Source organism: Brassica napus, chromosome C1 (assembly GCF_020379485.1).
Source record: "Brassica napus cultivar Da-Ae chromosome C1, Da-Ae, whole genome shotgun sequence".
Taxonomy (NCBI): Eukaryota; Viridiplantae; Streptophyta; class Magnoliopsida; order Brassicales; family Brassicaceae; genus Brassica; species Brassica napus.
In genome coordinates, this window is record NC_063444.1 from 47,295,682 (window position 1) to 47,322,207 (window position 26,526).

General features: G+C 39.3%; 4 protein-coding genes, 1 non-coding gene and 1 pseudogene across 5 annotated transcripts; 4 read left to right on the top strand and 2 right to left on the bottom strand.

Moving 5' to 3' along the window:
- Positions 1–69: 69 nt before the first annotated feature.
- LOC106377475 lies at positions 70–8,666 on the top strand. The gene is made up of 18 exons (XM_013817716.3): positions 70–395; positions 780–859; positions 1,017–1,067; positions 1,397–1,885; positions 2,064–2,321; positions 2,842–2,907; positions 3,310–3,489; positions 3,617–3,668; positions 3,751–4,035; positions 4,120–4,230; positions 4,430–4,627; positions 4,732–5,007; positions 5,114–5,725; positions 5,892–6,352; positions 6,446–6,506; positions 6,633–6,701; positions 6,810–7,868; positions 8,404–8,666. The coding sequence occupies exons 1-17, from the start codon at positions 165–167 to the stop codon at positions 6,882–6,884; spliced, it is 3,555 nt and encodes a 1,184-aa protein (XP_013673170.2). The 5' UTR covers positions 70–164; the 3' UTR covers positions 6,885–7,868; positions 8,404–8,666.
- TRNAR-CCG lies at positions 8,062–8,134 on the top strand. The gene has a single exon. It is a non-coding gene; the product is annotated as a tRNA-Arg (tRNA).
- A 671-nt stretch (positions 8,667–9,337) lies between the features above and the next one.
- Positions 9,338–11,989, top strand: LOC106377472 (heat shock 70 kDa protein 4). The gene is made up of 2 exons (XM_013817714.3): positions 9,338–9,638; positions 10,136–11,989. The coding sequence occupies exons 1-2, from the start codon at positions 9,425–9,427 to the stop codon at positions 11,863–11,865; spliced, it is 1,944 nt and encodes a 647-aa protein (XP_013673168.1). The 5' UTR covers positions 9,338–9,424; the 3' UTR covers positions 11,866–11,989.
- Positions 11,990–12,457: 468 nt separating this feature from the next.
- On the bottom strand, positions 12,458–14,738 carry LOC106377473. Its single transcript, XM_013817715.3, has 2 exons — positions 14,497–14,738; positions 12,458–14,210 (listed from the first exon to the last, which is right to left on the bottom strand). Exon 2 carries the CDS (start codon positions 14,085–14,087, stop codon positions 12,537–12,539), a length of 1,551 nt encoding a protein of 516 aa, XP_013673169.1. The 5' UTR covers positions 14,088–14,210; positions 14,497–14,738; the 3' UTR covers positions 12,458–12,536.
- Positions 14,739–16,749: 2,011 nt separating this feature from the next.
- LOC106375072 lies at positions 16,750–18,128 on the bottom strand (annotated as a pseudogene).
- Positions 18,129–22,651: 4,523 nt separating this feature from the next.
- Positions 22,652–26,340, top strand: LOC106377471 (telomere repeat-binding protein 3-like). Its single transcript, XM_013817713.3, has 9 exons — positions 22,652–22,915; positions 23,285–23,391; positions 23,465–24,128; positions 24,211–24,384; positions 24,520–24,599; positions 24,682–24,917; positions 24,991–25,305; positions 25,395–25,458; positions 25,815–26,340. The coding sequence occupies exons 2-9, from the start codon at positions 23,311–23,313 to the stop codon at positions 26,022–26,024; spliced, it is 1,824 nt and encodes a 607-aa protein (XP_013673167.1). The 5' UTR covers positions 22,652–22,915; positions 23,285–23,310; the 3' UTR covers positions 26,025–26,340.
- The last annotated feature ends 186 nt before the right edge of the window (positions 26,341–26,526 follow it).

A 26,526-nucleotide genomic window follows, 5' to 3' on the forward strand; every position in this document is an offset into this window, starting at 1 on the left:
AATATACGTAAAACAATTGGGATCAATAAAACGAAAGCGCTTGACAGCTCATCTCTGTGATGTGAAAGACACGACGTAGCCAGCAAACATTAACCCAAATCGATAACAGAAAAAAAAAAAAAAAAGTCTTCACTCCGCGCAGCTAAGAGTGGCGATTTGATTCAATGTCTTCCTCGTTCACCCCCGGTCAGAATCACAGCCCCGGAAGCTCCCGGCTGCTCCAGCTCGGGGTCGCCGGCTCCGCCTCCCGCCTTAGATCTTCTTCCTCCAAGAAGCCCCCCGAGCCGCTGCGCCGAGCCGTGGCGGATTGCCTCTCGTCCTCCCACCCTCCGGCTACATCTCACCACGGCGCGATCCCTTCGATAGCACCTTCCGAAGCTCTTAGGAATCTCAGGGTATGGAATTGGCTTCTCTCTCTCTCTCTCGTCTTTGGAGCTGATAGATCCTGTTTGAGATGTGTTATGAGAGGCTAACGCGATAGCAAACTCCATTGATAGATCTTATTGGTTTTCGATTAAATAGTAACAAGATAGGAGTCGCTTTTCGTTAAGTAGTATTGATGCTGCAGTTGAATCTCGAAGCTAGGAAGGTCCTATTGTTGTTTCTGAAGCCATTGGATTAGAATCCCAGAGTGGATGCAAAAATGTTTTGGTAAAGGGATATGTGATTTGGTTGTTATCTATGTTATTGGCTTAGTAGAACCTTTGTAATTGCATGAGAATAGTTTTATGCGTCTATGGGAAGTGTATGACGCTTACACAATCACTTGCTGGTTACAGGATTATTTATCAGCCACTGGCACGACTGACCTGGCCTACAACATGCTGTTAGAGCATACTATAGCAGAGAGAGATCGCAGGTGATTTTACTCTTGACTCGGCTACATGTGTATTTGGTTCTTTCCAATACTTTCTCATGTCATGATAATGAGACAATGGTATAAGAATCTAAATGTTTCTCAATATCATGGTTTTTTTAAATAACGTTTTTGCTAATGTTCAATCACTTTTCTGCAGTCCAGCTGTGGTGACGAGGTGTGTGGCATTACTGAAACGATATCTCTTAAGGTAAAATATAGTCTAGTCGAATAACTTGATTATTTTCATTTGCTTCTTTGAACTAGCATCTCTTTCATTTATCAAAGCCCCTCAGCTCATCCTTCTTATTATTACCTTTATTTCTGCTCCGTTTATGGGGATTGTTACGTTTGGTTAATTATTTAGTAGATCATTTGAATATGGAGGGGGCATAGTGGCTGTTCAGGCGTTAGAGATTTTGTGTACATTTTTTTTTGGCTATATTATGAGGCTTGTGTGCAATATCTAACAGGTCGTCCAGTGTTTTCCATGGATTATATTTTTACATTATAATGATCCTAGTTGTTCCTACACTACAGATATAAGCCTGGGGAGGAGACACTACTGCAGGTCGATAAATTTTGCGTGAACTTGATTGCTGAATGCGATGCTAGCTTGAAGCAAAAATCATTGCCTGTTTTATCAGCACCAGCGGGTGCTTCTCCTTTACCTGTGTCCAGTTTTGCTTCTGCAGCTTTGGTGAAGTCATTGCATTATGTGCGTTCTCTTGTGGCACTACATATACCAAGGCGATCCTTTCAACCAGCGGCATTTGCCGGAGCTACTCTTGCATCAAGACAGTTATTGCCATCTCTATCTTCTTTGTTGAGCAAATCATTCAATTCTCAATTAAGTCCTGCAAATGCCGTAGAGTCTCCTCAGAAAAAGGATGCTGCAAATCTGTCTGTTTCAAACTTGTCAAATATAGAAGAGTTTAATGCTATGGAAGACACTGAGTACATATCATCAGACTTACTGAATTGGCGTTGGGTTGGGGAGCTCCAGTTTTCGTCAGCTTCTTCTGAAAGGTACGTCGTACAGGGTTTTATCTACAAAAACGCGCCTTTGCCTCTTTTCTTGACTATACACGCAGCACGTTTGTATCTTACTAGAAAAACTCTAATTCAATTACTATCACAAAAAATTCATTCGTTGCATGGTAATAGTACTTGGCTATCACTGAATGAATTTTCTCTGCATGGTTAGCGAACGCCCTGTGAATCTCCAAGACATGAACAATTGTAATCTCTTGGAAGTTGGTGCTGCGGGCCTGCTCGTAGGAGATATGGAAGCTAAAATGAAGGGCCACCACTGGAAATATTTTGGTACCGCAGAGATGCCTTACTTAGAACAGCTGCTGCAGCCAGCTTCAGTCACAATGATAACAAACTCAGCCTCAGCTCGTTCCCATTTGAGAGCGATAACAGCTTCCAAACGCACTAGAACTGGCCCTCAGCAGATCTGGTATGTATTATCTTGTGTTTTTCTGAAGTAAATTGCAAAGTGATGACTTAGGATTATGCTTGCATTTTATACCTTGCAAGCTTTCGCGTGATTCCAAGATTTCAAGAAGTGATTAAAATTATTTCCTCTAGAACAGATTCCAGCTGTTAATTGTGATAATGCAGTAGAGGCAAAAACATGGATTTTAAATTTTGATTTAAGGGGGTTTTCTGAAATGGTACATTTTGGAAACCAGCAAGCTGTTGATTACAAAAGTCCTCCATTTGATGTTAAGAAAATTTATGACCCGTTCTGCATTGTTCGAGACTGTTCTACAACTGACAGAACGGCATTTCCGGATAGTTTCGAAAGAATCAAATAAATGGTGCTATTTGAAATAGATATCTTTTCAGGGATTGCAGTTTTGCATGATTGGGCCTAATGAGGATAATGTTTTGGAAATTATTATTATCTTAAAGCATAACACTCTGCTTTGAAAGTTAGTGTTAGTTCTTAGATTGAAGATTTGCATGATCTGCAGGGATGATTCCACAGTTAGCACATTTCGTCCACGTGCCAGACCACTTTTTCAGTATCGTCATTACAGGTAAAAGATGGATATCTTTATGATCTTTGGGTCCTTCATTTACGTAATACTAAGGCTATGTCAATAAGGTTTCCCTTTTCAACATCTAAGATAATGCCTAATATTAGACTCTCTAAGGTTTGAATCGGTAAGCGACTGACAAAGAGCTGCTAGTTGAATAAACTCTTAACGTTCAGTATATATTATTTCACTGTAAATTATTGTTGTTTGAGACTTAAGAGTGCCTCCTCCACTGTTGTGTATGTGCATGATGCATCAAGCCGTTTGCGTAAATAACTGTATTTTGTTGGCTGTTGTGAATGAAAAGGGATTATCTGCATGGAAGCATCTTTCTGATGCAAATTTTAACTTTCGTTTCTATCACAACAAATGACTATCGTTGTTCCCTGCACGATTTTTCAGTGAACAACAACCACTGCGCCTAAACCCTGCCGAGGTAGGTGAGGTGATCGCTGCTGTTTGTTCCGAGGCATCATCCACCCCTTCAAATCCAATGACCGTATCACCCCAATTAAATAGCAAGACTGGGAAGCCGTCGATGGATGTGGCTGTGAGCGTCCTAATAAAGCTTGTAATTGACATGTACGGTTTGTTACACTGCAGCCAACCTAATTGCGTCGTCTCATTAAGATTTCTAGTTATCCTTTCCTCCCTTTTATTATTGTTGACAAGCTTATGGTACTAAGTTTTGAAAACCTTCTCTTTTTAGGTATGTATTGGACGCTAGAATTGCTGCTCCTCTTACTCTCTCCATGCTTGAGGTGGGACATCTAGTCATATACAGTATTGTGATATTTACACTGCTTGCTAACTGTTCCACCCATGCGTACAAATTTATTTCAGGAAATGCTATGCTCCACAAATGCAGCTTGTAGGATTCGAGTATTTGATTTAATTCTTAATTTAGGAGTTCATGCACAACTGTTAGAGCCAAAGATAAATGACAATGCTACAACCATTGAGGAAGAATACGCCCAAGAAACATTTATCGATAATGAAAACAAGATGCTGCTTCAAGGGACGAGAACGAAAGACTTGCCCAAGATGTCAAGCACTTCTTCAGCTATTGAGAACTTTGAGTCTTGGATATTAAAAATCTTATTTGAAATTCTACTTCTTCTTGTTCAGGTATCGCACTCTCTTCTTGCTTCTCTGTTTGATGTCAAATCTAGAATTGTGTTGGATTTTATACCTTCAAAATTGTTTTCGTAGGTTGAGGAAAAGGAAGAATCCGTTTGGGCATCTGCTCTCAGCTGCTTGCTATATTTTGTCTGTGATAGAGGCAAAATACGAAGAAACCAGCTAAATGGTCTTGACATAAGGGTATGTTAGTTCTGTGAGGCTGAATATTTTCTTTGCCTTCTGCTGTGTGGATGATTCCTTGTTTCATTACCCTCCTCTCATTTAGATTTGTTTTATTGATATATTTATGTGATCTGTGTTTCCGGCTGCATGCTACCATTACATTGGCTCCTATGCTAAGTTGTGCTTTCTGACGAGCCAGTCACTTTCCGTGAATCAGGTTATCAAAGCTCTTCTGGGAACTAGCAAAAGGAATTCTTGGTCAGAAGTTGTTCATTCCAAGCTTATTTGTATCATGACAAACATGTTTTTTCGATCTCCAGAACTAGATGGCTCTACCAAAGCAACTTCAAGAGCCTCAAATTTTCTTGTAGAACAGGTCGATCTGATTGGTGGCGTGGAGTTCATTTTCTATAAGGTACTACGAATATATACTCAGTTTTTTCTCAGAAACCATTTAAATAGATACTTTGAGCCTCGATTATTTCCTGTTAGATTGAGGGATTCATCTTATTGATACAGTACTCTTTGGCGACAACTAGAGAGGAAAGAAGAAATCTCTACTCGGTTTTATTTGACTATGTCCTGCATCAAATTAATGAGGCATGCTCAGTTGCTGGTCTTTCTGAGTACACTGATGATGAGATTCAACCTTTGGCTGTTCGACTTGCTCTTGCTGATGCACCTGAAGCTTTCTACATTTCTGTTAAGCTTGGTGTTGAAGGCATAGGGGAAATCCTGCGAAGATCAATTGCTGCAGCATTGTCCGGGTTCAGCAACAGTGAACGTCTAAACCAGGTAGGTTGGCAACATAATTTTTTTCTGAGGGTCTGATTAAGTGGTCTTCTTTTATATTGTTTGCTAGTCAGAGCTCTTTTCTAACTTCCTTTTTCCTTGCTCGCAGCTTTTGGCAAATATAACAGAAAAATTTGACACGATAATACGTTCGTTTACTCACTTGGACATAGAGTTTCGGCATCTCAAACAGCTAACCAAATCGCACAAGTTCATGGACAGCATTCAAGAATTAAGAAATGATATTAGGATGCCAGTGAATCTAGCTTGGGCTACTTTACACTCTCTTCTTCATTCAGAAAGAGCCACATACCGTCAAAATGGATATATCTGGTTGGGGGATCTTCTGATTGCGGAAATTAGTGAAGAGGGTGGTGGAAGTGTATGGCTGAACATAAAAGATCTGCAGCAAAAGATTGCCCTCTGTGGTGCCTCGGACTCTCTGATTACTTCTGATATACCTATTTCCATACAGCTTCTGTGTGGACTCTTGAAATCAAGGAACAGTGTTATAAGATGGGGTTTCCTGTTCATTCTGGAGAGGCTTCTTATGCGTTCCAAGTTCTTACTAGATGAGAATGAGACACAGCGATCAATTGGTGCTAGTCAGGATCAGAAAGACACACGACTAGAGAAAGCAAACGCTGTTATAGACATAATGAGCAGCGCTTTGTCTTTGATGGCACAAATAAATGAAACCGACCGGATTAATATCTTAAAGGTACACAATCGTGGAACCCTTTTGTTTGCTCTTTTATTTTGCTTTGTCAAATGTCCTATTAAAGGTCACTCTAAAGCTTACTGATATTTATCAGAAATATATGTTCTTATTGGAATTTTTATAAGTTCTAATTTATCTTTGTCTTCTCTCTGTTGTTTCCATGCAGATGTGTGACATTCTTTTCTCGCAATTGTGCTTGAAAGTTCTGTCTCCTGATGATGAAACAGCCCCCAATTCTGCTGATAGAAATAGCAAATCCGAAACTTCCCATCGTAACAGCTATAAAGAGAATATGGATGATGCTGACACCAGGCCTCGGTACAACAGTGTCCCTGTTTCAACGTGCGAGACAGCGTCAATGGCAGCAATGCTTCTTCGCGGGCAAGCCACCGTCCCTATGCAGCTGGTTGCGCGTGTTCCAGCGGCTTTGTTTTATTGGCCCTTAATTCAACTAGCAGGTGCAGCAACTGACAATATTGCACTTGGTGTCGCCGTTGGAAGCAAAGGAAGAGGAAATATCCCAGGGGCAACCTCTGATATCCGAGCCACCCTGCTATTACTTCTGATCGGTAAATGCACAGCGGATACAGTTGCTTTTCAAGAAGTTGGTGGAGAGGAGTTCTTTAGGTGATTCATTGACTCTTCCATACTTCAAAACCCAGTTGATTTATATGTTCAACATGTTTCATGGCATTTACGAACTTATATTTATCTATGCAGGGAACTCCTGGATGATACTGACTCAAGGGTGGCTTATTACTCTTCAGCCTTTCTACTAAAGGCAAGAAAATTTCTCAAACTCACAATTTTGATTTTAAAAGACATTCATACAACTAAAGAAAAACCAAGTTTTCAAAAAAAAAATTGTTCATCTTTTGCTCACTGGTTAAAGTTTGGGTTATTTCAGAGGATGATGACGGAGGAACCAGAAAATTACCAAAACATGCTTCAGAAGCTTGTCTTTAAGGCTCAGCAGGTAAATGCTATTTTGATCATTTAGAGTGCGTAGTCATTAAAATATCAATGAGCTTTTTCTTCTTCTTTTTATGTGTGCCACAAATAATAGTATTCTTGTGTTGTGCAGAGCAATAATGAGAAACTGCTGGAGAATCCATACCTGCAGATGTGTGGTATACTCCAGCTATCAAACGAGCTTTGAGCTCGGGGGCTCTCATAAGTCTCCAGTTTATTACATATGGCCTCTGTAAGTTCCTCGGTTTCACAAAATCCTAGAGAGTTACTTTACCACCACCCTGCAGCAAAAAGAAGAAGAGAGAGTTTAGTGAAAGTAAAAATCATTTCATAGATACTGGACTCGTCGCTGAAAGTAGCAGGGGGGAATCTGCAAGTGGATTCAGATATGGCTTCTTGTGTGACAGACACTGTGGCTGAGATCTGAAGAAAGTTGTTGATAGTAAAGCGTTGGCTGAAGGGATCATCTGGAATGTGATCATATGACTCATCCGCCTTCTCCTTTTTCCGCGGGAATGGCGCGACTTTAAGGAACTTACAGAAACACTAAGCATCTGATGATAACTGCCGCATGTGATTTTTTTTTTTTGACCTAACAAACTGAATATATTTTTTTTCTCTTATGCTCTTATGTGTGTAAAATTAGCAAAATCATGAACAGAGGCTATAGTTCCAGAAATTTTATTTTTCATGGAGCCAAGCTTTTGTACAGAGTTTGGAACAAAACCAGTTAGGAGTTTGTATTGTGTAGAGAACTAGAGATAGTGAAGCTTGTTGGCCTTTGGGTGTTCGAATGTTTTGCCTTTAAAATGGATATGTGAAAGTGTGAACCTAACCAGTTCCTTTTCTTCTCGTTAACTCTGGCTGCCATTGTTTCGTTAAGAGATACTACTAACCATGTTTTATGATGTGTATGTACGAAAAGCCTGAATCACACCAATTTGAAAATAAAAGGAATGAAACATTAGTAAGATACACTGCCCTGAGTAAAACGACTACGTATGTGAAAAGGGCAAGTAATTACGTAATGGGCCAGGCTTGTTTCGTAGCAAAGTAAATAAAAGAAGAGAAACGAAACCCTCAGACATCGAGACTCTGAGATCCAACAACAATCGCGTCTGGTTCCTGGAGATCTGATCATTTTCCCACCGATTCACCGTCTGATAAAAAGGTAAATCTACCATTCTTTCTTCGGAGATCTGGTTCCAACTAGTGTGTTTGTTTTTGATCTGCTCACTCTCAGTCTAAGTTTGTGTGGTCCTTTGAATCTGTCTCTGTCGACGAAAACTGTCAATTTTCTCTTGTCGGATTGTGTCACGTTTTGGAGTTTTAGGTGTTTTGAATCTCAACTTTTCATACAATGTGATCCCATAGCGGAGTGGATATCGCGTTAGACTCCGAATCTAAAGGTCGTGGGTTCGATTCCCACTGGGATCATCCCTTTTGCTTACTTTTTTTTTCTCTGAGCTTAATAGTAGTCTCAATCAATTTTGTTCTCTTAACAATGATCAATTGGATTTAGGTCTAGCTCTCGTTGGGTTTATAACACATTTTCTTTCTCTGTGCAATCTATATGAGGGCTACTTTTGACTCATGTATGCAATTTTCTCCTAATAGACTCTTCTGTGAACTCTGTGTTTTTTTTTTGTTGTTTATTGGTGGAACAAGACTTGTTTCGCTCAAATGTTTGTTTGTGTTGATTGCAGATGATTGATGATCAAGATTTGGGGTTTATAGTCAATTCTCTTGGCATCTTCATCTTCGGATTGGTAATTACTTATCATTACGTAGCTGCTGATCCCAAATACGAAGCCACTTGAGTGAATTTATCTTTAGATTATGTAAGGCTTTATAGTTTATATCTGTTTCAAACTGAGAAGAGAATAACAACAGTCTATGCTTAGAATGAAAATGTTGTCAAGATGTTCGTAATCCATTCCACACCTTTATTCCAGTTTTGGTTTTCAAATTTGATGTTCATGTTTGATGAATATACTTGCAAGCCTGAGCACCAACTCTGCGATGAAATTATTACTTCACTGATCATAGCACCAACTCTTTCGATGTCAATAAATGGTTTTAGGGTGCCTCACACATTCACTGATCAGAGCATGTTAAACTATTTGCACGCCCGACCTTAAATAGACGTGATTGATTACAGATGGTGTCATTAACAATTGAATAAAACCATATTAAGCTAAAATCAAAACACTAAATCAATCATATTACGTTCCCACAAACAAAGTCACGACTAGAGACGCTTTGTCACTCAACGATCTTTGTTCTAACGTGATAAGTTCCGATCTCCTAACGAATGAAATATGTTTCATGATTCATATGTCATAAACTCAAACGTACTACATTCATAATTTTATTGCCAATTATATTGACGACCAGTTTTTCTTTAACCCTCAGTTATTTTACGTTACTATGTACGGTAAAAATCTCATATGGTATGACTTTTCTCAAAACGGCTGAGTTTTCGATATTCAAAAACGAGGTATCTGGAAGGAGCGAGAAACCAATACAAAAAAAAAAAAAAAGGAAAAGGCGGAAAAAATAAGATCCAACGGCTGACATCTCATCAACTGAACATTCTCGAACTTCTTTTCGATTCAATATTTAAGCACCTCTCTCCCTTCCTCTTTCTCATGCACATAACCTAAACAAAAACACTCTCAATCAATCGCGAAGAAAAAAAAAAGCTCTATTCAAAACAACTCGATAATGGCGAGTAAAGGCGAAGGTCCAGCGATCGGAATCGATCTCGGCACTACCTACTCCTGCGTCGGCGTGTGGCAGCACGACCGCGTCGAGATCATCGCCAACGATCAAGGCAACCGCACCACTCCTTCCTACGTCGCCTTCACCGACAGCGAGCGTCTCATCGGAGACGCCGCCAAGAACCAAGTCGCTATGAACCCTACCAACACCGTCTTCGGTAAGCTCTCTACTCCTTCTCATCTCGAAACCACGAACCCCGCCTTAGATTCCAGCTCTTGCATGTAATGTTTGTTCACATACTGTATAGCTCAGATCTGAACCGGATATTCAACTCTTTAATCAGTGTTCTAATATTCGGTTTAAATCGGTTTACGCGCGGTTAGCAATTTTTACAACATTGGGTTAAATAGAGCGGTGGATCGTGTTGTTTGACGGTTTAAATCGGTTTAGACGCGGTTAGCGATTTTTAAAACATTGTGTGAAAATAGATTGATGGAATCGTGTTGTTTGACGGTTATCAGTGTTCGAAAAATCGGTTTAGGGGGGGTTAGCAATTTTTAGAAAATTCTGTTAAAATAGAGTGATGGACGTATTGTTTGACGGTTATCGGTTTAAATCGGTTTAGACGCGGTTAGCGATTTTTAAAACATTGTGCTCAAATAGAGTGATGGAATGAATCGTGTTGTTTGACGGTTACTCTTAACGTCTATGCAGATGCTAAGCGTCTTATCGGAAGAAGGTTCAGCGACCCCTCCGTCCAGGCGGACATGAGGCACTGGCCTTTCAAGGTCATCTCCGGCCCAGCTGAGAAGCCCATGATCGTCGTCAACTACAAGGGAGAGGAGAAACAGTTCTCAGCTGAGGAGATCTCCTCCATGGTCCTCACAAAGATGCGTGAGATCGCAGAAGCCTTCCTCGGCACGTCCGTCAAAAACGCCGTCGTTACAGTCCCCGCTTACTTCAACGACTCTCAGCGTCAAGCTACAAAGGACGCCGGAGTCATCTCGGGACTCAACGTGATGCGCATCATCAACGAGCCAACCGCTGCGGCCATCGCCTACGGTCTCGACAAGAAGGCGTCTAGCGTTGGGGAGAAGAACGTGCTGATATTTGACTTGGGAGGTGGGACGTTCGATGTGTCGCTGCTCACGATCGAGGAAGGGATCTTCGAAGTGAAGGCGACGGCTGGTGATACTCATCTCGGTGGGGAGGATTTTGATAACAGGATGGTGAACCACTTCGTTCAGGAGTTTAAGAGGAAGCACAAGAAGGATATCACCGGGAATCCGAGGGCGTTGAGGAGGCTGAGGACGGCGTGCGAGAGAGCCAAGAGGACTCTCTCTTCGACCGCGCAGACGACGATTGAGATTGATTCTCTCTACGAGGGGATTGATTTCTACACGACTATCACGCGCGCGAGGTTTGAGGAGCTGAACATGGATCTGTTCAGGAAGTGTATGGAGCCGGTGGAGAAGTGTTTGAGGGACGCGAAGATGGATAAGAGCAATGTTCATGACGTTGTGCTTGTTGGTGGGTCCACTAGGATCCCTAAGGTTCAGCAGCTGTTGCAGGATTTTTTTAACGGGAAGGAGCTTTGTAAGAGTATTAACCCGGACGAGGCTGTTGCTTATGGAGCGGCTGTTCAGGCCGCGATTTTGAGCGGGGAGGGGAATGAGAAGGTTCAGGACTTGTTGCTTCTTGATGTTACTCCTTTGTCATTGGGGTTGGAGACTGCTGGAGGTGTGATGACTGTTTTGATTCCGAGGAACACCACGATTCCGACGAAGAAGGAGCAGATCTTCTCGACTTATTCGGACAACCAGCCTGGTGTGTTGATTCAGGTCTATGAAGGAGAGAGAGCAAGAACCAAGGACAACAACCTTTTGGGGAAGTTTGAGCTCAGCGGCATCCCGCCTGCACCACGAGGCGTTCCTCAGATCACTGTCTGTTTTGACATAGACGCCAACGGTATCCTGAACGTGTCGGCTGAAGACAAGACGACTGGTCAGAAGAACAAGATCACGATCACTAACGACAAGGGAAGGCTGTCGAAGGAAGAGATTGAGAAGATGGTACAAGAAGCGGAGAAGTACAAGGCAGAGGATGAGGAACACAAGAAGAAGGTGGATGCGAAGAATGCTCTAGAGAACTACGCATACAACATGAGGAACACGATTAAGGATGAGAAGATCGCGTCTAAGCTTGATGCAGCCGACAAGAAGAAGATTGAGGATGCGATTGACCAGGCTATTGAATGGTTGGAGGGTAATCAGCTGGCGGAGGCAGATGAGTTTGAGGATAAGATGAAGGAGCTCGAGTCTCTCTGCAACCCAATCATTGCGAGAATGTACCAAGGCGCTGGTGGTGATATGGGTGGCGCTGGTGGCATGGACGACGATGTTCCTGCTGGTGGTGCTGGACCCAAGATTGAAGAAGTAGATTAAGTTTCTAAGCTCTATTGTTATTTTGAATTTGCTTTAATGTTTCAGTCGTTTGCATGTTATGTTAAGCTTTTCTCTATGTACTTGAAACCTGGTCGCTTTAAGTCTTTGTGTCTGCTTTTTATCATTACATTTAAGCAATGCAACGGGAAGTACGATGAAATATGAATAGTCCAATGTTAACATGAACCAATAAAATCCTTTAAGCAAGTTAAGCGAGACATTCTCCCTCTAGCATAAAAGGACGGAGACACTCGCGAACTTCGTGCTCCTCTGTTTCCATCTGAAAAAGTAGGAGGACAAGATGAAGAAGCTCGAGTCTTTTTGCAACCCAACTATTGCGAGGATGTACCAAAGCCCTGGTGTTGACATGGGTGCCGCTGGTAGCATGGATAATGATGCTCTCCTTGACTCCTGGTGCCAGTGGCGATGCTGGACCAAAGATTGAAGAAGTTGATCAAGTTTCTTACCTCTCTTGTTATGTTGTTTGCTTTTGTCGCTTAGTTAAGCTCTTTCTATGTATTTTGAACCTGCTTTATGTTCTGTCTGCTTTAACATTTATATTATTATCGACGTTAACTCTGTTCCATCTAAGTAAGCAATGGGAAATATGATTAAATATGAATAATCCAATGATTACATGAATCAATAATATCCTTTAACACGACACATTCTCACTCTAGCATAAAGGGACGGAGACAGACGCGAACCTCATGCTCCTCTGGTCCTATTCGGTGTTTAGGTACTAAAACCTCTAGCGTTGTTCCTGTCTCATCCCTGTAAGCTTCGAGCTTGGCGTCGTCTGGAATCCGGTTTGGCAGGGAGACTTCCCTGACAAACTCTCCTGGTGGGCAGTGCTCTGGTGTCGGATCTGTTAGCTTAAATGTCCTGTCATGTCTCTTGATGAATGGCTCACAAGCTGTACTTGTACATGATATCTTCACAATTCCGTGAGTTGGTGTGTTCCTCCATGTCACTTTCACCCTTTCCGGATCAACTAGTGGCAGGCTGACGATTATCAAATACCCTTTGTCATCTTCGTATATGGTTTTCGCAGCTGTGACTGGCCCATACACATCCTTCATCACCCCAGCGAAATCATTTGACCATGGCAGCAGCTCTGTTGTGTTGATTTTCATGTCCAGAGATTTCTCACTTGAGCTTGAGTCATCGCAGTTTCCTAGAGCGAGACAATCCCTTTTGCGTTTGTTGTTGCAAGCGATTTGTGCTTCCACTGAGTCAGCTCCATGGTTTGGTGAATGTGTTGACAGAGTCATAAAGGTACCGTTGAGCTTTTTAAGGTGGGTGTGCCCGTTTGCTTTAGCCTGAGTAATAGGTCGCTCAGCCTCCAGTTCCGTGGTTGGGAGGTTCCTCCACGAACCGTAATCAATTGCCTCAAGGGGAATAGCAAAGTTCACATCTCGACCTGTGAGTTCCGTCCACTTCTTCTTCTCATCCTCGTTAAGCACAGAGAGGTTTGGCGACTGAACAACTTCGACTCCATGGAGGCACTGTGGGTTAGAAAGACCACGGTAATGTTTCCTCTGCATCCTATGAGAGCGTACGAAACCTTTGTCCACACTAAAAGGAAAAGGACGCTCACCCTGGCGCGAGTGGCCGTTCATGTAACTCCTCAGCTGCATCTTCCCCAGCGCATTCTCAGGCTTCTCCTTGAACACCCACATGTACATATTCTCCATATCATGCTGAACCATGAAGGAGTCAAGCTGCAAATCAGATTTATCATACCCAGACAACCCATTACTATCCCTCATCAACTTGTTCTTAGACTTGTCGTCCAAAACAGGCTTGAAGTAGAAGCTAAAGAAAAGCCAAGCACCCCAAGCACTATCTACACGCTTGTTATGCTTCTTAGCAACCTTGGGGACATGAACAACAGCCTCAGGCTCATAAATCTGAGGCCCGAGGCCAACGTCTAAGATATCACAGTGCTCGTTCCACAGAAACAGAGACGGGCTCGCCTCAGATGAGAGCGGGAGGTTGATATCAGGAGGACCCGTAAGCAAAAGCGACCGGTTCGTCTCCCTCTCTGATTCTTCGTGAGTAAAAGCATCTGAGTCCATGGAGAGTAGTGTCGAGGGGTGATAATTCTCCATAGAAAGGGTTGTGATGAGAGTCTCACCCATGTTGTGTTGTTCTTGCTGAGTTATATTAAAAGCGATCTCCTTTCTACCAAACGCAGTAGCATCAATCAACAAACCCATAGCTGCAGCTCAAAGATATCTTCATCTCACAAGATCTCACGATCCCCACCACAAAGTTTTTATTTTTCACTACAAAGCTCCAAAAGCAAATGGTCTAAGACACATGAAGAGCAACAATCCCACCTGAATATCAAAGAACTGGATTAAATCTCAACATGCCCTTTTCAAAACCCTAGAAACATTAGGGAGAGTCCAAATCAGGTTCATAAAAACAAAAACGCAATCGAATTAAGGATCTGGAGCAATATCATCAACAATCTTAGCCACAAATCCGATATTTTTCCCAGATATTCGAACAGTGATTCCTTTCGTCTAATTGCAAAATTCAAGAGATATTTTGAATTCAGATACAAGCGAATTGGATCATTAATCGACGGATAGAGAAGGAAAAAGGAACGAGGAAGCTAACCACGATGAACAAATCCGACGAGAAGAGTGCGTATCTGCGGAGGAGGAACGGAGGCGCTTCTGTTAATAATATGATCCCCAAATTTTTTTGAGAGCAAGGAAGGAAGCTACACAGAGTCAGAGAGAGAGAGACTTTAAAGACTCGCAAAAATGACGGAAGATGCTGTTAATTAACAGAGTTTAGAGGATTTGCGTGAGTTGATAGTAACGCAGTCAGTCTTGACTGACCATTGCTACAAAAGGTTAATGACCTTATAGCTATATATATATATATATATATTTTTTTTTTTTTTTGACCAAGACCTTAATACTTGAGGGTAATAAAATCTTTGTTATTAAGTATTATATCTTTTATTTTAAATTTATTTTTTATTCCATGTTTTGATAGAAAGTGACATGGTAATGGTTTTATAAATTAATATGGTTGACATATGGCAAGTTTTATTGTTTTAAAATAATTAGAATATTATTCCAATGTCAATGAGAAAAAAGTTAGAACGTTAAGATTAAAGAGAGACAAAATAAGAAAATCACATCAGTGAAATTGGGTAAGAAATCGTCAGCTCTGTCAATTATGCAAACAAGATATTGATTTATATTTCATTTTAGGCCTTTTATGATATAATATGTTTTATATCGATTTTAATGAAATAAAGTGTTACAAAACATATTTTTAAGTTCAATTTCTTGACATGGACATGACCAATCAAGATTCATATCTTCAAATACATTTCAAGCTAAGTTTTAATGCATATATTTTTTACAATTTTAAATTCATAAGACCTATTTATATTACCTCTTTAAATTTTAGAAGTCAAGGTGAATATTTTTATTTAAATTACATCATTTCTAAGATCAGCCTTTTCAGGATGCTGGGATATGGACACTTGTACATTTTGAAGGTCTTAGTTATTATATTTTTTTGGTGGTCATGTTAAATACCCTCTCTTTTTTTTGTGAAAAGTCATGTTAAGTACCTTAGTTATGATATTTCCCACATGGAGTTCAACTATAGGGCAGAGTAAAGCAGGTCTTAGAGATAATGTAATTTGCTTATGTTTAGCTTCATGAAGATGTGCCTAATCTTGGGGATGCATCTTCACACTAAGACAAATGAATGGTCAAAATGTCTCTGAGATGACATGGGAGTGTCATGCCAAATATTATGTGGTGTCCAGATTAGAACGACGACTATATGACTGGTCAAAGAATCAGAATGAGTTGAATTCAAGATGAATTTGCCATTTCAGGTGAAAACATAATGAATGGAAACCATTCTTGTTGATTATGTTAGGATTGCCATCTTATCTGATCCGTTTTGATTGTGGATATTGCTTGATTCTAATTGTTGTGGTCTTCAACAAGAGAGATTTGAGATAAGTTTCATGTCTACATCATCAGTAGGTCAACTGATAAAATATATGCTCTACATGTAAAATCCAATCCAACATAAACTATGCTGAGTTGGTAGTCGGTGAAATAAACTTTTGAGACTTTATAAGCAATAGTTGCAAACGACACATTTATAGGCTCTGAAAGATCCATATGTCAGAAATTTACTATTGAAACTCTCTGGCTCTTTCTTTGAGAGACATAACAAGAGATTCCCATTGATATTTTCTTTAAGAAGTTTCCAACCATAACATATTAACAATAGATCATAAATGTTATAAAATCGACAAGTTAGTAAAACGAACATTAGTCATGAACATAAAATGTGGAAAGTTATAGCAGTTATATTCTTCTTGTTTGGCACCGTCCATTGTGGAGGCTCTAACAAAGAAAATCATAAAGGTAAGTAGGTAGAGAATAAGGTTTATTTTTCTACATGTTTTAAAGGGACCCATACTTCATGTTGAATTCCCTTAAACTCCTTGTTTTTTTTTTGCTAAAATTTGGTGCATTAATTTAAATGTAGCAAGAGTTAAAGTTACATTTTAAACTCTAGAAATATAAACCCAATGCTAGGAATCAGACTACCCGAAGTTAATTTATCTCATGCCCCCAATAATCAAACTCCTTGTTGGTCGTGTGTTATTTTCTTTATAGAATGTCAATATGTCGCCGTGGTCCAGTATACATGCTACTCGAGTATGTGATCAATACGATTCATAACATGAGACTTCAGTGAAGAAAACCAACAAAATGTATCTAAGAGATTGTGAGAGCAGGATTAACGCTGTCTTTAGATGGGTTTCTTAGTGTATTTTTTTTTGGTGCATAATTATTTGATAAAAAAAAAAAATCCACAGAGTTTAGTTTAGTTTTGTTTATCAAGCAAGCTCTTACACATCAACAAAACACATTTCTATAAAAAAGCAATACTATCATTGTGTTGGGGTGAGAAAGAGACGCAGCATATGCCTGTGAGTCCATAACGGCTCCAGAACTCTTCAGTATCAGCGACTCCGTGGATCCGGACTCTTCTCGTGCTCTTCGTGTCTGGGTTGAAGTAGAAAACATAGAAGGGCTTGGCACGGCCTGGCAGAGTTGTTGGGGAGAAAATGATTTCACCAGCCTTGTTGGTTCCTTGGGAGATCATACGCTGACCCATCCCAAGAGTGAAGGGCAAAGACAAGGGAAGCTCAAATGTTTGTTTGGACCACTCATGTTTCGTCACATCCTCCAGTATCCAAAGATTAAAACAGTCGAAAGAAGAACCACCTACTCTCAAACAGTTTGGTACAACGACAGCTGGCTTCCCTTTGTATTCTATCAATGATGTAAAAGCCTGCCAAACCAGGACCTCCGGAGGCGTTGTGATGAAACTTAGTATCCTCTCGTTTCTAACATCAAAACACACAAACACAGGAGCCTTACTTTCCCATGGAGCATAAGCACCATAATACATGAAACCATTGATGCATCGTCCCCTAGTTACACGGTAATAAGGCGGGGAGGTAAGTTGGGTACGAGATACTACTCGTCCTCGTCCAAGTGTTATAACCTCGTGCACCATGACACTAGGGTTATGATCATAGTTAGATGTCACCTGGGTCAATGCTTTGAATTGATCATCTACAGGATCGTATCCCAAGGATGTGCCCGGTGCCTTGCAGTGAAAGGTAATGACTTGCCCCGTGCTAGGGTTACATATAATGAAATTTGACAACTCAAAACAAGCGATAAAGCCATGGACGGAAAAATACTTGTAGGCGCCGTGACGCAAGGTCACTGAGGGTATTGTCATGTCTAGATTGGCAACCAAAGAAGAAGAAGAAGAAGAAGTTTCCTCCTCTCCCGACAAGATGAACAGACGCTTGGGATCATCACCACCTGCACTGTTGGTGAAAGCGACTATAAAACGGGATGGCTTTGCAGCGTAGTATGAAGCCACGAATCTTTGGCTTCGGATAAGGGAATACCAAGTCTTGCACACGCATAGGAACTTCATAAGCGACTTTCCAGGCAATCTAGTCAGTGTCTCCACCTCCATATCGTAAGGGAGGACATGTAGCAGCTTACCTGGGCTCTTGTCGCTTCCATCGTCATTGTCCCTTGACTCGTAGACTTCTTTTTGGTGATGAGTCACCACCCTCTTTGCAGGCGATCTAGTCGTCACTGTATCCATCTTCTTCAGATCAAGAGGGATCGGCTCCAAGCTGCCCTTCTCTGTTCCTTGCGTTTCATCATTGGAGGCGCTCCCGATGAAACCCTTAATTCGACTATTCTTAGTGTATTTATGATTTAAAGAACAAGAAAAATTGTAATTACCACAAAAGACGTCTCTTAGTGTATCAATACCATTAAAAGAGGATCATTCTCAAATTATATCCTTAATGAAAATTGCAGTTTTCTCAAAAATACCCTTATTTTTACAAAGAATTAATAAAATTCATTAATGGCATTTAAGTCTTTTGGTTTTGGGCCTACAGATACACCTAAATGGATCTATAAATAATAGGCCTATATATATATTTAAAAGATATATTAAATTTAAATTTAATATAAGTATAAATATATTATGAACAATAAATGAATTAAGAAACATGAAAATATTATTTTCTTAAATATACGTATCAATATTCAAAATAGATCATTTGAATATTATACATATTTTCAATACAAACCAAAATCGTATATCCTACACCATATATCATATACATATTTGAATATCATTTTTCAGTGTATAATGTCATTTTATACATAATATTAATATAGCAATTACGAGTGTTCAAGAATATTTTAAAAACTATCTTAAAATAAATTTTTAAATCTAAAATACAAACACAAACTTATAATAGGTTATTAATAACGAAAATAAACTAATATTGTAATATCAATAAGTTATTTTATATTATCATTTTTTATTTAGATAACATGATAAAATTTTATCAAATTCTAAGGAATCACTAATTTATGTAATATTAATAAATATATGAGTAATTTAATCAATTTTTTAAAAAAGTACTATAAGATATTTTGTTATCGGATCAATAGTATCAGATCGCGGGTTAATAGTGAGTTTTTAGGTTTTTACCGGGTTATATCGGATTTTTAATTAACAAATTTTTCATTAAATCCGAACAGGATTATATACAATGTATCGGGTCTATAGGTTCAAACATGAATCTAGGTCAGATATGAAAACAAATTTTAAAACTCAAACATTATTATAGAACAGCTACCATATTTCGAACAAATACCATATTTTGAAGAGAAAAAAAACAAATGATAAAAACCTAAAAACTCAATTGTTATGGTTCGAAATGAAAAATAATGGTAATTTGTAAATCAGTTTTCGATTAATAAATGAAAAACAAACAAACCCGCGCTTTCTAAGCGCGGGTCAAAATCTAGTTTATGATTTAAAGAACAAGAAAAATTGTAATTACCACAAAAGACGTGCATCTCCAATGGTGTTATTCCTTAGGAATATTAAATTTTTTTTTTTTTTAAGTTAAAAACTCTAATCAAATTATTATGTCCAATGGTTTTATCCAATTTAGAACCATTAAGAATAAAAAATTAATAAATTTTAAAATATGTGAAATTAAAATATATATTTTTGCATGATTAAGTATCATTAAGAAAAAAAAACATATAAACATAAGATATTTATTTTTGCATGAGTAACTATCATTAAGAAGAAAAAAAAATTAAAACATGTTAAATTTAAATATTTATTTATTACATGATTAAATATATAAAAATACAATAATTATTAGTTTAAATATATTTTCATCACCAAATACAATAATTATTAATTTTCTATAGCAATTCTAATCTTTTAATCAATTTTAAAAGTGGTTTCTATAACTTATTTTTTTTTTAATTTTTTTTTTTAAGTTTCTATAGCAATTCTAATCTTTTAATGAGTTTTAAAAGTGGTTTCTATAAGTGATCGGAAGACGTTAGCTCCGATGATGATCGGAAAAGAGCTTGTCACGTCACTAAGGATTTGCTCCTTAAAACCTCTTAATTTAGGACTGCTCCTTACCAAACTGAGCTTTGTTAATATTATTTTATTCCAATTAGTCTAGGATTATGTGCTAAGGACCCTCAAAATATACCGTTGCGGATGGTCTTAATCAGTCGATGGAAGATCCGTATCTTATAAGACACGTGTCACTATTAAAAAAAAATTGGAAGTCTTTCGTCTCTTCGTCTCTTCTCTTCGTCTCTATCTCTTCCTCTTAGGCGAAGCTGCCCAATGGCCATGACCTTTCAGATTATAGCTTCTTCTTCTTCTTCAGCAATTATTACACAATCTCAGCTTTTCTCTTTCCCTCCTCCGCAATTTTCCTATAAAGCTTCGAACTTTAAGCTCTCCTCTTCATGGGTTCTCCTTGTTTCTCTCCCTATATTGGTTTAAAGCATATGGGCATCTCCATCTCCCCGAAATCTTCAAACCCAGGTGTCAAATTTCTCCATCTCGTCACAGAGTCGATTCCTTTTTATAATGTAAGAATCTGTTCAGTTTTGTGTAATTGAGTGGTTTTTGTTGTGCAGAGAAGAAGAAAAGATGTAGTAAGGGTTTGGTGATTCGTGTCTTTGTTTGGCGTTGGAGCACATGAGGCTTACAGGTCATGAGAGGAGGGAGAACAGTGAAGATATCAATCTACGACGTTGTTGTCGGAGATGTTATACCTCTTAGAATAGGTGACCAGGTATGTATCTTTTGTCAATATAAACATCTTTGGAGTCAAAGCTATACTACACTTTGGCCTTATGTATTGTATCCATCTAGGTCCCTGCGGATGGAGTGCTAATTAGTGGTCATTCTCTTGCTATTGTGAATCTAGCATGACGGGTGAAAGCAAGATTGTGAGTTCATCATGATTCTGCTTGTTCAATTATGTCTCCTCTTTCCTCTTACTAACACTGTCTCTTTATTGTTTATAGTCTTCAAGAAGTCTTAACACTTCCTTTTTTTGGTAATCTTATAACAGGTGCGGTTAAACGGTCTTGCAACCTTCATCGGTATAGTGGGGCTCACGGTGGCTCTTGTTGTACTGGTAGCTCTTCTTGTGAGGTAACCTTGTTAAATAAAAATATAGTTCTTCTGTAGCTTTAGCTATCTCTTGTTGATCATTTTCTGACCACATTTCATTTGCTAACAGGTTAGGAGGCTTTCAGCTTGTGAAACCATGGGTTCAGCAACAACAATTTGCAGTGATAAAACTGGAACTTTAACTTTGAATCGGGTGTATCTAGTGAAACTCATGATCATACCCCTCTAGATAGCTAACTTTACCCCCTTTAAAATGACAGATGACTGTGGTTGAGACTTATACTCGAATGTTTTTATGGTGTCTCTCTCTCTCTCTAGTTTGTATTGCCACGAGAAGATGAACATGTTTACGAGGTTCATCGTTCTGATCACCATGTCACCAGATTCGTTCCCTCCCTTACAGCTCACTCTTAAATGAACATGTCTTGATTATGGTTGGTGTTAGATATATGGTTGGTGTTAGTGTTAAATGTGGTTAGTGAACATCGTTCTGAACATCGTAGTGAAGCTTGTAGTCTTGTGTATTCATGTGTCACGAAAGCTTGTAGTCTTGTAATCTTCTCTAATATTAAGTTTTGGTAAAACCAAACAATTTGATCACAAATTTTCTTGTTTTCTCATTTTCTATATAAAGTCATATTATCTTCTCTTTCTCTCTATATAAAGTGTTAATCATTTTCTATATAAACGAAACAATTTTTTTCTAAGAACCATTAATTAAGAAACTAGCATTGGAGCACATAAATGGTGGATCTCTTAGTATTGTCTCTTAGTTCACTTTAAGTACTAAAAACTATTAAAAAAAAATTAAGATCATGCTCTGATATGCATGAATCGTAACCACCAATGATAAAAAGAAACCTATTGATTACGCAAAATACAAATAAAAGATCAGAGAATAATTCGAGGTAGCTAGCACTATGTCATCTCATTTGTGCATCCCAAGAGAATGATCAGAATCAGCCCATTAACAGATTGTCCTGTGGCCCATAATCACGAAGGTTCCAAAGGTCCACCACCATCCACATCAGAGTAGGCCAGAGGGCATAAACTAAGTATATTCGTCAACATCTGGCTTATGTTAGCTAGTAACACTGTAACACACATTTTGGCTTTCACACTAGCCCAAATTTATTAGTACTTAAGAAATTGGCGCATCCAACACAAGAACATGATCATCAACAGACCACAATCAATGATTCAACCTTTAAAACAGTATGTCACGTTCACCTCCGCCACATTAGCACATGGTTCTACACATCTAAATATAAATAGCATATAAACAATCATCGAGGACTTCATGTCATCCCTCAGATGAGTGAACCTTGTGACGACGTTATAACCAAAGCAATAGACTCCTCACAGGCTTCTCTCAACCACGTGGTAGAAAGAGAGAGCTACTTAAAAGACAAGGACCCCACTCCAATCACAAACACAATGTTTATTGTTTCTATCCGATCCCTAAAATTAAGATTCTTTCTGACAAAACCCTATCTTCTTATTCTTTTTTTTTTTTAAATGGTCCGAGAGAAGAAGGGTGACCCCTCAACAACCGGTTAACCGGAGAGAGAGGTTTTAATAAAAATTGCGACTGTAACCGCCAACAACCGGTTCCCCTCAACTGCCTCATCCCCAAACCCCCCATCGTCATTTGTGTGGTCAATAAAAAAAACTTTTGATTATTTATTTATGAGAATATATTAAAAAAAGGGTTTTTGTTTTTGATTATTCACGTCTCCTTCATCCTCTTTCTTTTATAGGGAGGACAAAGACATAACTCTCTTCTTCTTAAATCTCAGGATTCTCGAAAACTCTCTGTATAGATCGATTCTAATTTCTCTCCTTTGTACATTATTTTATATCCTAAAACAAAAACATTAAATTGGTAATTGGAAGCTCTGTCTGCGTGATCTGTAATTGAAGTTGGCCTCGGATCGTGATCAAGGAGCTGGTGACGTTGATTTAGGTGAGTTTCGATCGAATCCGATCTGTAGCTTCTGTGTTGAATTTTGTTTTCTGGGATTTCAAATTTACGATTAAAATTCTTTACCGGGTCGGGTCGGGTCGGATCGGGTCGACATAATTGGGAACTTGTCGGAGATCTGGTTGGGAACAGCCAATTTGTTCAGTTTGATGTTTTGAGATCTGATCTGCGCCTGCTGCTTTGTGTCCAATTTTGATGTTTTCGAAATTATTGAATTTATTGTTTTTGCGTGTTTATATCATATAACATTGGATCTGAAAATGTGTAACATTGTTGTTTGGATTATACATGTGCGTGCGTCTCAAGTTACGTTTAATCTCAAGGTTAACGTTTTATTTTGTGTGTTGGTAGTGTTTATGCATAGCTGACTGAGAGAGATGGTGTTCAAGAGGAAGTTAGATTGCGTCTCTGTAGGATTTGATTACCCCAATATCCCCAAGGCTCCTCGTTCAAGCAGGGTATCATCTCATTCTCATCTTCTTGATCTGTCTCTCTGATGACTACTAACTCTCGGTTGAAATTTTTTAACAGAGGAAGATCATAAACAAAAGGACCGATGCAATGGACTTGCTCGCTTCTCTAGCTGGGAAGTTGCTAGAGGAATGCGAGAGCTCCTCAGCGTCTTCCAACGCGTTTGAAGTGAATAACCACGAGAGTTTCGGTAAGGAGATCAAACAAGAAGACCATTTGAAATCTGAGTCCTCTGACCAAGGCAACTCTGTGTCAAGGCCTACTTATGAGAAGACGTGTGTGGTGAACAGCTTTTCGTTTCCTGATGACGGCATCCTGGAGCGAACTCCTGTGTCTGAGACCAAGAACGTTAAATCTGAAGGCGTCGCTGAGGAGACAGGTGATGTTATTGTGAATACTGGGTTTGAACGAGATGGAGGCTTGGGAGCTGATGCTTGCAACTTAGAAGATGCAACTGCGTTAGGTGTGCAGTTTCAGAAGTCAGTGTGCGTGGATGGTGATCTGAAATCGCCATCTCGCGTTAATGGTTCTCTTGCTAGACAAGGGAACCATACTAAGTTAGGTAGAGATGATGATGATGATGATGATGAAAAATTATATAGTTACCATAAGTTTAGCAGTAAGTTTAAGTCGTATAGGTCTCCTACGATTCGAAGAATAAGAAAGTCGCTTTCGTCTAAATACTGGAAACAAATGGCCAAGGATCTTGGACACTACAGAGCTGGTAAAGTATTCTTAAACCTGTATCACTTATTGTCTTAAATACATTTCTTCAAATTGTGATAAGCCCTGTTTTTACTGTATAGATGCTGGCGTAAAGGCTCTTTACCGCAAAAGGAAGTCATGTTACGGATACAACGCATGGCAGCGTGAGACCATTTACAAGAGGAGAAGATCACCGGACAGAAGCTCGGTTGTAACTTCTGAAGGTGGACTCAGTAGTGGAAGTGTTTCCAAGTTACCTGAGAAGCGTGATTCAGGTATTTATTTATCTTATCTTAGCTGTTGTGGTCCTCATTCAAAGGGTTTCCATGGTACTTTACCGGTTGATATATGTGACTGAGACATTTGTCCGAAGAGATTGTAATGTGGTACTAATGTTATCTCTGGTGCAGTGAAGCTAAGCATCAAGTCCTTTAGGATTCCAGAGCTTTTTATTGAAGTTCCAGAAACTGCAACTGTAGGATCACTAAAGGTACATGCCAATGTCTATTTTCTTTCATTCCATTGAGGTTTTAATATAACAGAGTGGTGATCCTTGACCCTTTTGGTTACAGAGGACGGTGATGGAGGCTGTAAGTGTTTTACTCAGCGGTGGAATACGTGTTGGGGTATTAGTCCATGGAAAAAAGATCAGAGATGACAAGAAAACTCTGTCACAGACTGGGATCTCATCTGAAGAGAATCTAACCAACCTTGGGTTCACCTTGGAGCCTGGTCCCAGCAAAGCTCCCCTGCCTCTGTGTTCCCAAGATCCTCTTGTGCCTATCGACCCCACAAACCTGTCTGAACGGTACTAACAAACTCGCTGTCTTGTCATTGTCCTGCGGATTGCATTAATTGAATATCACTGGTGATCTTTCCAGGTCTGCGGCTTCTCCCACGTTAGATACTGAAACTCCCCATCCCGATGACGTGGCTAATCCAGGAAACATCGTGGACAATAACCACCTCGAGTTAGTTCTATATCAGAAGGAGATAACTGTTGATGAAGAAAAACCTTCATCAGATCCGAGAGCGCTTGTTCCACTTCCATCCTTGGAAGCTGAGGCGCTTGCCATAGTTCCTTTAAACCAGAAACCTAAGCGTACTGAGCTTGCTCAGCGCAGAACCAGGAGACCCTTCTCTGTGACAGAGGTAGAAGCTCTCGTACAAGCAGTTGAGGAACTGGGAACTGGAAGGTATATATATCGTTTCATGTGGTTTTTGGTCGTGGTGTTAATAGCAAAAACTCAAAAAGCTAATGGTTTCGATATATCTCATCGCACAGATGGCGTGATGTGAAGCTGCGTGCTTTCGAGGATGCAGATCATCGAACCTACGTGGACTTGAAGGTAAACACACCGAACACAAACTTGTAAATCTGGAACATATATCTAGTCTTGGGCATATTATCCGAAACCCGAAAACTAAACTGGACCAAAATTTACAGAATACCAAACAGTTGCTATTCTTCTAAATCCAAAAATCTATAACCGAACAGGAGCAGAAGCAAGAATCCATAACAATACCCGAATATTCAAAATATAATAAAAATATATATTTTTTTAATTTATATATATATATATATATAATATAACTTATAAATAAAAAAATATCCAAAAACCTGAATTACCTGAATATTTTCACTTTGGGTTGATACATATATTCATCACGGAGATTAATGTTGCAAGAACATGTGATTTTACAGGATAAGTGGAAGACTCTGGTCCACACAGCAAGTATATCACCGCAGCAACGAAGAGGAGAGCCGGTTCCACAAGAGCTGCTGGACAGAGTCTTGAGGGCGTACGGGTATTGGTCGCAGCATCAAGGAAAACATCAGGGGAGAGGAGCAGCAGCACACAAAGATCTTGACATGAACATAGGTAGAGCTCTTGAATCAGGTGTTTCAGTGTAAAAATGGGAGGCAAGTATTGGTGGGTGGTGGTTGTACAGATGGAAAACAAGAATAAATCGTTAAACTCAGTTTCTTCTGCAAAGATTAATTTGTCTTTTTAATTCTCGTCTTTTCTCGTAAGTACATTTGTTGTTGTTTTTTTTTCTTTCTGCTTTGGCATTTTGTAAATGACTCAACTGGGATGAGATTCGTCCCTGACAAAGTTTAGCTTTTCTTTGTTTTATTTCACATTGATTATGTTGTGTAATATGGTCGGTCCAGACAAAAAGTGGTCTTGTAATTACATTCTCTTATGATTGTTTATCCTTTCCCACAAGTGAAATAACGTAAGCCATATTGTGAGGCCTCACTTCTACCAACTTGTTCAAAGGGGACTCACTTTTCTCGTTCAACCACTCCATCACTGTTTCCTTGAGCTGCAAGCAACGTTGTATTGGTTGTAGTAAGCTACATGTCAATTCAACTAATGACCATTCATCCTATCCGGAATCAGAATCTTTTC